We start from the raw sequence: 14,286 nt of genomic DNA, 5'->3' as shown, positions 1-14,286 counted from the left end.
AGGCAGCCAGCTACAATAGGATTGTGAGTTTTGTTCAAGAACATTTTTTGTTGAACAAACTCACAATCCTATTGCAGCTGGTTTCTTTGAATCAAAATATATATATTTTTTTACAGCGCTTACTGTATCCTATCAGTCATATCAGGCCTACTGAAAAACACACTCCTTACAAACACATGACACACACACTGCAGACAAACACATGACACACACACTGCAGACACACAAACACACACACACACACACTGCAGACAAACACATGACACACACACTGCAGACACACACACACTGCAGACACACACACGTACACACTGCAGACACACACACGTACACACTGCAGACACAAACACACACACACACGTCAATCATAACAGCCTATAACAGATGACCAGAGTGACAATCATAACAGATTGAGACAGTAGCTATATGCACAGCACTCAACACATATTCAATGTTGGTTAATGGTATTTATTTGACTCATATCTGTGAAATGACATCCATTGTAAATATTGTAAATAACCTCTAACCGTTCCTCTCACTAAACTATGCATACAGAAAAATATGGGTTTTATAGTGTATCAGCTAAGGATTATTTTGCATAGATGCATTTCAAGATTGTAAAAACCAAAAGCAACAGGAATGATGTAGTAATAATGTCATCACTCACTTTGATTGTTGTACTAGTAACCTACAGTCTGTAGTCCACAGAATGTGACTTTAGCAAACATAAATGTATGTTACAGCCAGTAGATGGCAATCTTTAGTCACAGTAGACAAAACACTACTGGGGAGAGAAAGTGGGCGCTTACAAAGTCAATAAAGCAATAATTACACTGTACCTGTTGACGTTATAATTACACTGTACCTGTTGACGTTATAATTACACTGTACCTGTTGACGTTATAATTACACTGTACCTGTTGACGTTATAATTACACTGTACCTGTTGACGATATAATTACACTGTACCTGTTGACGTTATAATTACACTGTACCTGTTGACGATATAATTACACTGTACCTGTTGACGTTATAATTACACTGTACCTGTTGACGTTATAATTACACGGTACCTGTTGACGTTATAATTACACTGTACCTGTTGACGATATAATTACACTGTACCTGTTGACGTTATAATTACACTGTACCTGTTGACGTTATAATTACACGGTACCTGTTGACGTTATAATTACACTGTACCTGTTGACGATATAATTACACTGTACCTGTTGACGTTATAATTACACTGTACCTGTTGACGTTATAATTACACTGTACCTGTTGACGTTATAATTACACTGTACCTGTTGACGTTATAATTACACTGTACCTGTTGACGTTATAATTACACTGTACCTGTTGACGTTATAATTACACGGTACCTGTTGACGTTATAATTACACTGTACCTGTTGACGATATAATTACACTGTACCTGTTGACGTTATAATTACACTGTACCTGTTGACGTTATAATTACACGGTACCTGTTGACGTTATAATTACACTGTACCTGTTGACGATATAATTACACTGTACCTGTTGACGTTATAATTACACTGTACTTGTTGACGTTATAATTACACTGTACCTGTTGACGTTATAATTACACTGTACCTGTTGACGATATAATTACACTGTACCTGTTGACGATATAATTACACTGTACCTGTTGACGTTATAATTACACTGTACCTGTTGACGTTATAATTACACTGTACCTGTTGACGTTATAATTACACTGTACCTGTTGACGATATAATTACACTGTACCTGTTGACGATATAATTACACTGTACCTGTTGACGTTATAATTACACTGTACCTGTTGACGTTATAATTACACTGTACCTGTTGACGTTATAATTACACTGTACCTGTTGACGTTATAATTACACGGTACCTGTTGACGTTATAATTACACTGTACCTGTTGACGATATAATTACACTGTACCTGTTGACGTTATAATTACACTGTACCTGTTGACGTTATAATTACACTGTACCTGTTGACGTTATAATTACACTGTACCTGTTGACGTTATAATTACACTGTACCTGTTGACGATATAATTACACTGTACCTGTTGACGATATAATTACACTGTACCTGTTGACGTTATAATTACACTGTACCTGTTGACGTTATAATTACACGGTACCTGTTGACGTTATAATTACACGGTACCTGTTGACGTTATAATTACACTGTACCTGTTGACGTTATAATTACACTGTACCTGTTGACGTTATAATTACACTGTACCTGTTGACGTTATAATTACACGGTACCTGTTGACGTTATAATTACACGGTACCTGCCTATATGACTTACATTCAAATACATAGATTCAGTACAGACTCTTGTTCTCTCTCTCTCTCACATGGACTCAAACTCGTCGATGCGTTGCTTGGTGTTGCCCTGTCGTATCTGACGGAGGGTCCTGTACTTGTCCCGGCCGGCCTTAACGTTCTCCGCGTGGATCAGGTCGTTGGGAGTATTCTTACTGTCGTCTCGAGCGCTGGCCAACTCACTACTCAGGACCTGAGGACAAACGGAGAACAAGGACACAAATAAACTGGTGGAGCATCAACATAATGTACTAAAACATTGGAAGGAATGTGTAGGACATGTGTAACGCATGTGGTCTCAGAACTATATCTCTCAGCTCAGAGCGGGAGGACATTTTTACATTTAGTCAGGATGGAACCCAACCAGGTATAAAGGGTTATTGTTAGGTTAAGGTCATAGGTTAAATGTTAAGGTAGGGTCTGACCTTTGTATAGCCATTCATTCTTCTGGGCCTCTGTTATGGTCATGAATTAGGGTCATGGGTTAGGGTTAAAGTTCATGGCTTATGGGTTAAAGGGGAACTCCACTCAAAAACTATCTTGTGGTATTTGTTTAATTAGTCCACTGATGATACAGTTCCAAAATTATTAGCATGTCAGCAGCCAAGTTTTCAAGATATTGGACTTTCAGGAAGAGGTGTTCACGTCATCACGATGATGTGTCCCAGTGACACTTTGCTTCTTGAGAACTTGACTGTTGGCCAGTGACACTTTGCTTCTTGAGAACTTGACTGTTGGTGAGTGACACTTTGCTTCTTGAGAACTTGAATGCTGACAATGCAAAACATTTTGTGGGACTAATGGGAAAAAAGTTCCTAGAGTTCCCCAAGGTGTTTCTGACCTTGAGATGTTTCTGTAGCCGTTTGTTCTTCTGAGCCTCCGTCATGCGTTCCTCCTCGCTGCGGTCTCTGACCATGCCTGGTGACGTCAGCTCCGCGCTGGCCTCAGCGCTGGTCTCGTCGGTCTCGTCGTGGTCCCCCTGCACACAGTCCTGGATGTCTTTAGTCTTCAGAACTTCTTTGGCCCGCTCCAAATCAACCTCCACCATGACCGTCTGACGACAAACACACACATGACCGCTCACAGTGGATAGTGCTATCACACATACACCACACATACACCACCCAAACACACACACACACACACACACACACACACACACACACACACACACACACACACACACACACACACACACACACACACACACACACACACACACACACACACACACACACACACACACACACACATTCATTTATTCTCTCTCACCCTTTTCTGCCATCTCTTTGTATCGTTGTCCTTCTCCTTCTTTACGTCCTCCTGAAGGGAGATCTTAGAGGTCAGCTCAGTGGCCTGGAAAGAGAACCGTAGAATAATACAGGAGCCTCCTAATGTATATGTGGTTGTCTATCTGACTGTCTGTGCACGTGTCTGTGTGTGGCTATCTGACTGTCTGTGCATGTATCTGTGTGTGTGGCTATCTGACTGTCTGTGCATGTATCTGTGTGTGTGGCTATCTGACTGTCTGTGCATGTATCTGTGTGTGTGGCTATCTGACTGTCTGTGCATGTATCTGTGTCTGTCTGTCTGTCTGTGCATGTATCTGTGTGTGGTGGCTGTCCGTCTGTGTGTGGTGTCTGTCTGTGTGTGTGTGGTGTCTGTCTGTGTGTGGTGGCTGTCTGTCTGTGTGTGGTGTCTGTGTCTGTGTGTGGTGTCTGTGTCTGTGTGTGGTGTCTGTCTGTCTGTGTGTGTGTGGCTGTCTGTGCATGTATATCTGTGTGTGTGTACCAGGTTCTCCTGGTTCTTCATCTGGCTCTCTGACTGCTGTAGGTGGGATGCCTTGGCCTCTTTCTCAAGACGCTCTGCCTCCTCCTGGGCAAACGTCCTCTCCAGCTCCAGGGCCCTGCGAGTCTGCTCCTCCAGCTCTATATATATATATATATATATATATATATATATATATATATATATATATATATATATATATATATATATATATATATATATATATACATACAGTGCCTTGCGAAAGTATTCGGCCCCCTTGAACTTTGCGACCTTTTGCCACATTTCAGGCTTCAAACAAAGATATAAAACTGTATTTTTTTGTGAAGAATCAACAACAAGTGGGACACAATCATGAAGTGGAACGACATTTATTGGATATTTCAAACTTTTTTAACAAATCAAAAACTGAAAAATTGGGCGTGCAAAATTATTCAGCCCCTTTACTTTCAGTGCAGCAAACTCTCTCCTGAAGTTCAGTGAGGATCTCTGAATGATCCAATGTTGACCTAAATGACTAATGATGATAAATACAATCCACCTGTGTGTAATCAAGTCTCCGTATAAATGCACCTGCACTGTGATAGTCTCAGAGGTCCGTTAAAAGTGCAGAGAGCATGATGAAGAACAAGGAACACACCAGGCAGGTCCGAGATACTGTTGTGAAGAAGTTTAAAGCCGGATTTGGATACAAAAAGATTTCCCAAGCTTTAAACATCCCAATGAGCACTGTGCAAGCGATAATATTGAAATGGAAGGAGTATCAGACCACTGCAAATCTACCAAGACCTGGCCGTCCCTCTAAACTTTCAGCTCATACAAGGAGAAGACTGATCAGAGATGCAGCCAAGAGGCCCATGATCACTCTGGATGAACTGCAGAGATCTACAGCTGAGGTGGGAGACTCTGTCCATAGGACAACAATCAGTCGTATATTGCACAAATCTGGCCTTTATGGAAGAGTGGCAAGAAGAAAGCCATTTCTTAAAGATATCCATAAAAAGTGTCGGTTAAAGTTTGCCACAAGCCACCTGGGAGACACACCAAACATGTGGAAGAAGGTGCTCTGGTCAGATGAAACCAAAATTGAACTTTTTGGCAACAATGCAATACGTTATGTTTGGCGTAAAAGCAACACAGCTGAACACACCATCCCCACTGTCAAACATGGTGGTGGCAGCATCATGGTTTGGGCCTGCTTTTCTTCAGCAGGGACAGGGAATGTGGTTAAAATTGATGGGAAGATGGATGGAGCCAAATACAGGACCATTCTGGAAGAAAACCTGATGGAGTCTGCAAAAGACCTGAGACTGGGACGGAGATTTGTCTTCCAACAAGACAATGATCCAAAACATAAAGCAAAATCTACAATGGAATGGTTCAAAAATAAACATATCCAGGTGTTAGAATGGCCAAGTCAAAGTCCAGACCTGAATCCAATCGAGAATCTGTGGAAAGAACTGAAAACTGCTGTTCACAAATGCTCTCCATCCAACCTCACTGAGCTCGAGCTGTTTTGCAAGGAGGAATGGGAAAAAATGTCAGTCTCTCGATGTGCAAAACTGATAGAGACATACCCCAAGCGACTTACAGCTGTAATCGCAGCAAAGGGTGGCGCTACAAAGTATTAACTTAAGGGGGCTGAATAATTTTGCACGCCCAATTTTTCAGTTTTTGATTTGTTAAAATTTTTGAAATATCCAATAAATGTTGTTCCACTTCATGATTGTGTCCCACTTGTTGTTGATTCTTCACAAAAAAATACAGTTTTATATCTTTATGTTTGAAGCCTGAAATGTGGCAAAAGGTCGCAAAGTTCAAGGGGGCCGAATACTTTCGCAAGGCACTGTATATATATTTACACACACACACACACACACACACACACACACACACACACACACACACACACACACACACACACACACACACACACACACACACACACACACACACACACACACACACACACACACACACACACTGTCAGAAGACAGAAAGAGTCTGACCTTCCTGAGCTTTCTTGGTCTCTTCTTCAATCTGTTTCAGTCTGCCCATCAGCTCCATGGTTTCTCTGGCGATCTTCTCTGTCTCCTTCTCCGCATTCTCTCTCTTCTTCTTCTCGCTCTCAAGCAGAGCTCTGAAATGAGGGATATGAGGGATGAGTAAACACCTGCTAACAACATTATCTCTCTCTCTCTTTCCCCCTCTCTCTGTCCTCACTTATCCATCTGTCTCTTAGTCTTCTCCTCTCTGGCCTGGGCCTTCATCTGCTGGACCTCGATGGTGTCTGGCTTCCTCCTCCTCATGTACAGGTCATGGTTCCCCATGCACAACGCCAGGATACGTTTGTTGATCCGCAGACGAGGGGCGTAGAACACAAAATCCTGAAAGAGACCCAGTCACCACAAATGTGGTTATCAGTGCCTCTTGTGGTTATCAGTGCCTCGTGTGGTTATCAGTGCCTCGTATGGTTATCAGTGCCTCGTGTGGTTATCAGTGCCTTGTGTGGTTATCGGTGCCTCTTGTGGTTATCGGTGCCTCGTGTGGTTATCAGTGCCTCGTGTGGTTATCAGTGCCTCGTGTGGTTATCAGTGCCTCTTGTGGTTATCAGTGCCTCGTGTGGTTATCAGTGCCTCGTGTGGTTATCAGTGCCTCGTGTGGTTATCAGTGCCTCGTGTGGTTATCAGTGCCTCTTGTGGTTATCAGTGTCTCGTGTGGTTATCAGTGCCTCTTGTGGTTATCAGTGCCTCGTGTGGTTATCAGTGCCTCGTGTGGTTATCAGTGCCTCGTGTGGTTATCGGTGCCTCGTGTGGTTATCGGTGCCTCGTGTGGTTATCAGTGCCTCTTGTGGTTATCGGTGCCTCTTGTGGTTATCAGTGCCTCTTGTGGTTATCAGTGCCTCGTGTGGTTATCAGTGCCTCGTGTGGTTATCAGTGCCTCATGTGGTTATCAGTGCCTCTTGTGGTTATCGGTGCCTCGTGTGGTTATCGGTGCCTCGTGTGGTTATCAGTGCCTCGTGTGGTTATCAGTGCCTCGTGTGGTTATCAGTGCCTCGTGTGGTTATCAGTGCCTCGTGTGGTTATCAGTGCCTCGTGTGGTTATCAGTGCCTCGTGTGGTTATCAGTGCCTCGTGTGGTTATCAGTGCCTCGTGTGGTTATCAGTGCCTCGTGTGGTTATCAGTGCCTCGTGTGGTTATCAGTGCCTCTTGAAAAAATAACGTGACCTTTATTCTGTACTTAACAAACGGGTACTATCAGAGGTTTGAATTATAACCAAATATACAGCAGACAAAGAAACAGAGGTGACGTACCGGGGCTTTCTTGTCCATGGGCTTTATAACAAACTTCTTGTCATTGAAGGAAATGTTTCTGATCTCGCTCCATGGGAAGCCGATCTTAGGGGTCATCCTATAAAGAAAACACTGTAGAATAGTTCCCTCCAAAAGCTAAGTTTATCCAAGGTTTTCAGACTTCAAAAGTAGTCTAATATCATGATGAACATATGGGGAATTCAGATGTAGTTAAAAGTTCCTACCTGTCAGTGTTCTGGTATATATTGAGGCCCAGAGCGTCTACCCCCAGCCACAGCTCTGAACCCTTCTTGTTCTTGATGCTGAAGTAGTTGACTCCATACATCTCTAGATCCTGAGCTATCTTCAGATACTCCACCATGGCATCCTCCCTGGGGACAGACAGACAGACACAAACACATGTACAGGACCAGATACAGACACACACAGACAATCAGTGCAATAGAAGTAAGCCAGTGTTAACTTGGATTGGACTGTGAGTAGAGAGGACTGTGAGTGAGGACTGAGAGGACTGTGAGTGAGGACTGAGAGGACTGTGAGTGAGGACTGAGAGGACTGTGAGTAGAGAGGACTGTGAGTGAGGACTGAGAGGACTGTGAGTAGAGAGGACATGTGGTCTTACCTCAGCACTCCCTTGTGCTCCTCATGCCACACCTTTATTCTATTCTCCCACTGCTCCTTGTTCAGCTTGTGCTGCTCCAGAACTCTGGGGGTAGAGGACACGAGAAGGGTTCAATTAAAGGGGTAGAGAGAGGACGGTAGACTAGCGGTTAAGAACGTTGGGCCAGTAACCAAAATGTTGTTGTTTCAAATCCCCTAGCCGACTAGGTGAAAAAAATCTGTTGATGAAAGACACTTAACCCTAATTGCTCCTGTAAGTCTCTCTGGATAAGAGTGTCTGCTAAATGAAATGGAATTGACCCCAACACTAATCTAAGTATGGGAGACAACAATCAGAGGAACATTCAGGGTGACTTGGAATAGAAGATCAACAAATTCAGTGGACCATTTCACCAGTTTAGCTTCTGTTTGTGGGCTGAGGAATGTCACACAGGGGGACAGGGAGAGACGACACACCTCTGGGGAAGCAGCTTGTCCCTGCTGAGGTAACCAGGGAAGTGGTAGTCCTTCTTGTAGTCTCCATGTTTGGTCTGAACAGAGTAGGAGGCCAACAGCACAGCCGTCTCCGGAGGACAGTAGATATCATCATTCAGGATGCCTTCCTTCACCTGCAGTGACAAACAGTGTGTGACCAGCTCGTATGTGTGTCTGACCTGTGTACATCCTTATACACATACATGTACTGTATGTGTAGGGGAGAGTGGGGTAAGTGGAGCTACCCTTGTTTCTAGATAGTACCTTTTTTTATTGATCCATTGATTGATCATCCATTTCATTTATTGTAATTATTCCAATAGTGTTAGGTGCTGCATTGATGCAAAAAAAAGCACCTATTAATTCAAGAGAATGTGTAATACTATACTAGAGCAAACATCTTCATGCTCCGTGTATACAAAAGTAAAACAAGCAGGGTTCTAGCCCCCCGTGAGGTTCTTCAGAGAGCAGCCAAGGAAGTGAGAGAAGGGAAGAAGTCCATTAGAGCAGCAGAAAGGGAGGAAAACATAGACTGAATGACATTGAAGAGGTACTAGGTTGGAGAAATGACAAGATTATGTTGCATCGAGTAGTTGTTTTGTGCAATAGAATAGGCTTCTATTAGTACTTGCTCATCTGTGTCTGTGTGACCTGAGAGGAGCCTTTGAGGCTTATTTGCTGACAATTGATTTAATGGGTTGGTGATAGAACCGACAGCATGCATTTCCTAGAATGAGTTGGTGTTTGTTCTTGTAAGGTACCGGGGAGAGAAGGCTCGGGTATGAGAGGATAGTGATGAGGAACCTTGTCTCAGGGGCCAAACTCTGGCTTCTATACAATAAGAACAGTCTTCACAGCAAATGCTATCTGAATGGGGGAAACTCCTTTCTCATATATCAAGTCTCACCTTTTGACCCATTCCACACATCTGTTGTTTGTCATGTAGAATGAGAAGGTGTATCTTTGCTATAAGAGATATTTGTATTCGTTCTCTGTCAGAGCTACTCAAAAGTGTTGGGTCGACCAGACTCACTCGCTGTTTTATTAGTATCTTTTGAGTAAAGTAAAATACTGATTGGTGATTGACCTTGTCTCTCCTCATTATTGATTAGAATTCCACGACAGTACATTGCCAAAAAAGATAACGAACATGTACCTGGGCCTCTGGGCCTCAATATGAATGTAGGCATACATTTAAGATATACCATACACCATACCCCAATTCCATGAATTCAACTTTGACCTACCAGCAACCACACCATCACCGACTTACCCCCAAGGCGGCTCAATTTCCCCTGTCCCTATGCTCAACATACCCCATAAGTTGTGCCAAGAGATCAGCTCGAATGTTTACATGAATTCTGATTATTTACAACAGAGATGGGGTTGCCCCCCCCCCTCCCACCAAAAATCTGAACTCATCATGAGGGGCTGCAGTGGCTCGAAGGTCTGCATAATCTCCCTGGCAGTGAGAGCCGACCCTGGCCTTTTGAGAGACCTAAATTACATTTTGTTGATTTAAATGTTCCTAAGTGAAATGTTGTGTAGACCCTTCTTGACAGCGGAGAGGACATTTTAGTAGAGAAATGCTGTAATTCTACACATCTTGCCATGCGTCAAAGAAGATTTATAACTAATTCCATGCCATTCTACTGATTTGCATAACTAATTCCATGCCATTCTACTGATTTGTATAACTAATTCCATGCCATTCTACTGATTTGCATAACTAATTCCATGCCATTCTACTGATTTCTATAACTAATTCCATGCCATTCTACTGATTTGCATAACTAATTCCATGCCATTCTACTGATTTGTATAACTAATTCCATGTCATTCTACTGATTTGTATAACTAATTCCATGCCATTCTACTGATTTGTATAACTAATTCCATGCCATTCTACTGATTTGTATAACTAATTCCATGCCATTCTACTGATTTGTATAACTAATTCCATGCCATTCTACTGATTTGTATAACTAATTCCATGCCGTTCTACTGATTTGCATAACTAATTCCATGCCATTCTACTGATTTGCATAACTAATTCCATGCCATTCTACTATTGACTCGGTTTTTAATATGATATCTGAGTGAGAGTGACCGAGTATTGACTCGGTTTTTAATATGATATCTGAGTGAGAGTGACCTAGTATTGACTCGGTTTTTAATATGATATCTGAGTGAGAGTGACATAGTATTGACTCGGTTTTGAATATGATATCTGAGTGAGAGTGACCTAGTGTTGACTCAGTTTTTAATATGATATCTGAGTGAGAGTGACCTAGTATTGACTCAGTTTTTAATATGATATCTGAGTGAGAGTGACCTAGTGTTGACTCAGTTTTTAATATGATATCTGAGTGAGAGTGACCGAGTATTGACTCAGTTTTTAATATGATATCTGAGTGAGAGTGACCTAGTATTGACTCAGTTTTTAATATGATATCTGAGTGAGAGTGATCTAGTATTGACTCCGTTTTTAATATGATATCTGAGTGAGAGTGACCTAGTATTGACTCAGTTTTTAATATGATATCTGAGTGAGAGTGACCTAGTATTGACTCAGTTTTTAATATGATATCTGAGTGAGAGTGACCTAGTATTGACTCGGTTTTTAATATGGTATCTGAGTGAGAGTGACCTAGTGTTGACTCAGTTTTTAATATGGTATCTGAGTGAGAGTGACCTAGTGTTGACTCGGTTTTTAATATGATATCTGAGTGAGAGTGACCTAGTGTTGACTCAGTTTTTAATATGGTATCTGAGTGAGAGTGACCTAGTGTTGACTCGGTTTTTAATATGATATCTGAGTGAGAGTGACCTAGTGTTGACTCAGTTTTTAATATGATATCTGAGTGAGAGTGACCTAGTGTTGACTCAGTTTTTAATATGGTATATGAGTGAGAGTGACCTAGTATTGACTCAGTTTTTAATATGATATCTGAGTGAGAGTGACCTAGTATTGACTCAGTTTTTAATATGATATCTGAGTGAGAGTGACCTAGTATTGACTCAGTTTTTAATATGGTATCTGAGTGAGAGTGACCTAGTGTTGACTCAGTTTTTAATATGATATCTGAGTGAGAGTGACCTAGTGTTGACTCAGTTTTTAATATGATATCTGAGTGAGAGTGACCTAGTGTTGACTCAGTTTTTAATATGATATCTGAGTGAGAGTGACCTAGTATTGACTCAGTTTTTAATATGGTATCTGAGTGAGAGTGACCTAGTGTTGACTCAGTTTTTAATATGATATCTGAGTGAGAGTGACCTAGTGTTGACTCAGTTTTTAATATGGTATCTGAGTGAGAGTGACCTAGTGTTGACTCAGTTTTTAATATGATATCTGAGTGAGAGTGACCTAGTGTTGACTCTGTTTTTAATATGATATCTGAGTGAGAGTGACCTAGTTTTTAATATGATATCTGAGTGAGAGTTGACTCCTAGTGTTTTTAATATGATATCTGAGTGAGAGTGACCTAGTGACTGACTCAGTTTTTAATATGATATCTGAGTGAGAGTGACCTAGTGTTGACTCAGTTTTTAATATGATATCTGAGTGAGAGTGACCTAGTGTTGACTCATATCTGAGTGAGAGTGACCTAGTTTTTAATATGATATCTGAGTGAGACTCAGTTTTTAATATGATATCTGAGTGAGAGTGACCTAGTATTGACTCAGTTTTTAATATGATATCTGAGTGAGAGTGACCTAGTATTGACTCAGTTTTTAATATGATATCTGAGTGAGAGTGACCTAGTGTTGACTCAGTTTTTAATATGATATCTGAGTGAGAGTGACCTAGTGTTGACTCAGTTTTTAATATGATATCTGAGTGAGAGTGACCTAGTGTTGACTCAGTTTTTAATATGATATCTGAGTGAGAGTGACCTAGTGTTGACTCAGTTTTTAATATGATATCTGAGTGAGAGTGACCTAGTGTTGACTCAGTTTTTAATATGATATCTGAGTGAGAGTGACCTAGTATTGACTCAGTTTTTAATATGGTATCTGAGTGAGAGTGACCTAGTATTGACTCAGTTTTTAATATGATATCTGAGTGAGAGTGACCTAGTGTTGACTCAGTTTTTAATATGATATCTGAGTGAGAGTGACCTAGTATTGACTCAGTTTTTAATATGATATCTGAGTGAGAGTGACCTAGTGTTGACTCAGTTTTTAATATGATATCTGAGTGAGAGTGACCTAGTATTGACTCAGTTTTTAATATGATATCTGAGTGAGAGTGACCTAGTATTGACTCAGTTTTTAATATGATATCTGAGTGAGAGTGACCTAGTATTGACTCGGTTTTTAATATGGTATCTGAGTGAGAGTGACCTAGTGTTGACTCAGTTTTTAATATGGTATCTGAGTGAGAGTGACCTAGTGTTGACTCGGTTTTTAATATGATATCTGAGTGAGAGTGACCTAGTGTTGACTCAGTTTTTAATATGGTATCTGAGTGAGAGTGACCTAGTGTTGACTCGGTTTTTAATATGATATCTGAGTGAGAGTGACCTAGTGTTGACTCAGTTTTTAATATGATATCTGAGTGAGAGTGACCTAGTGTTGACTCAGTTTTTAATATGGTATATGAGTGAGAGTGACCTAGTATTGACTCAGTTTTTAATATGATATCTGAGTGAGAGTGACCTAGTATTGACTCAGTTTTTAATATGATATCTGAGTGAGAGTGACCTAGTATTGACTCAGTTTTTAATATGGTATCTGAGTGAGAGTGACCTAGTGTTGACTCAGTTTTTAATATGATATCTGAGTGAGAGTGACCTAGTATTGACTCAGTTTTTAATATGGTATCTGAGTGAGAGTGACCTAGTGTTGACTCAGTTTTTAATATGATATCTGAGTGAGAGTGACCTAGTGTTGACTCAGTTTTTAATATGGTATCTGAGTGAGAGTGACCTAGTGTTGACTCAGTTTTTAATATGATATCTGAGTGAGAGTGACCTAGTGTTGACTCAGTTTTTAATATGATATCTGAGTGAGAGTGACCTAGTATTGACTCAGTTTTTAATATGATATCTGAGTGAGAGTGACCTAGTATTGACTCAGTTTTTAATATGATATCTGAGTGAGAGTGACCTAGTATTGACTCGGTTTTTAATATGATATCTGAGTGAGAGTGACCTAGTGTTGACTCAGTTTTTAATATGATATCTGAGTGAGAGTGACCTAGTGTTGACTCAGTTTTTAATATGATATCTGAGTGAGAGTGACCTAGTGTTGACTCAGTTTTTAATATGATATCTGAGTGAGAGTGACCTAGTATTGACTCAGTTTTTAATATGATATCTGAGTGAGAGTGACCTAGTGTTGACTCAGTTTTTAATATGATATCTGAGTGAGAGTGACCTAGTGTTGACTCAGTTTTTAATATGATATCTGAGTGAGAGTGACCTAGTATTGACTCAGTTTTTAATATGATATCTGAGTGAGAGTGACCTAGTATTGACTCAGTTTTTAATATGATATCTGAGTGAGAGTGACCTAGTATTGACTCAGTTTTTAATATGATATCTGAGTGAGAGTGACCTAGTGTTGACTCAGTTTTTAATATGATATCTGAGTGAGAGTGACCTAGTATTGACTCGGTTTTTAATATGATATCTGAGTGAGAGTGACCTAGTATTGACTCAGTTTTTAATATGATATCTGAGTGAGAGTGACCTAGTGTTGACTCAGTTTTTAATATGATATCTGA

The 14,286-nt window shown here is 40.7% G+C and overlaps 1 protein-coding gene across 2 annotated transcripts in view; it reads right to left on the bottom strand.

The window, feature by feature from the left end:
• Positions 1-452: 452 nt before the first annotated feature.
• LOC139390803 (moesin-like) overlaps positions 453-14,286 on the bottom strand; it is a 48,967-nt gene continuing 35,133 nt past the window's right edge. The window contains exons 5-14 of one of the 2 annotated variants that reach the window (XM_071138198.1): positions 8,535-8,686; positions 8,080-8,163; positions 7,682-7,828; positions 7,458-7,554; positions 6,367-6,530; positions 6,153-6,283; positions 4,147-4,283; positions 3,628-3,678; positions 3,197-3,409; positions 453-2,548 (exon numbers count right to left, since the gene is read on the bottom strand). In XM_071138198.1, the coding sequence (XP_070994299.1) occupies positions 2,384-2,548; positions 3,197-3,409; positions 3,628-3,678; positions 4,147-4,283; positions 6,153-6,283; positions 6,367-6,530; positions 7,458-7,554; positions 7,682-7,828; positions 8,080-8,163; positions 8,535-8,686 (1,341 nt within the window). In that variant the 3' untranslated portion in view covers positions 453-2,383. Of the gene's footprint in view, positions 2,549-3,196; positions 3,410-3,627; positions 3,712-4,146; positions 4,284-6,152; positions 6,284-6,366; positions 6,531-7,457; positions 7,555-7,681; positions 7,829-8,079; positions 8,164-8,534; positions 8,687-14,286 lie in introns of both variants that reach the window. The other variant, XM_071138197.1, reaches the window with a different exon arrangement.

The sequence above is a fragment of the Oncorhynchus clarkii genome, chromosome 31, assembly GCF_045791955.1.
Source record: "Oncorhynchus clarkii lewisi isolate Uvic-CL-2024 chromosome 31, UVic_Ocla_1.0, whole genome shotgun sequence".
NCBI lineage: Eukaryota > Metazoa > Chordata > Actinopteri > Salmoniformes > Salmonidae > Oncorhynchus > Oncorhynchus clarkii.
Note: the sequence above shows the minus strand (reverse complement) of the source record. Positions and strands in the feature narration are given on the sequence as shown.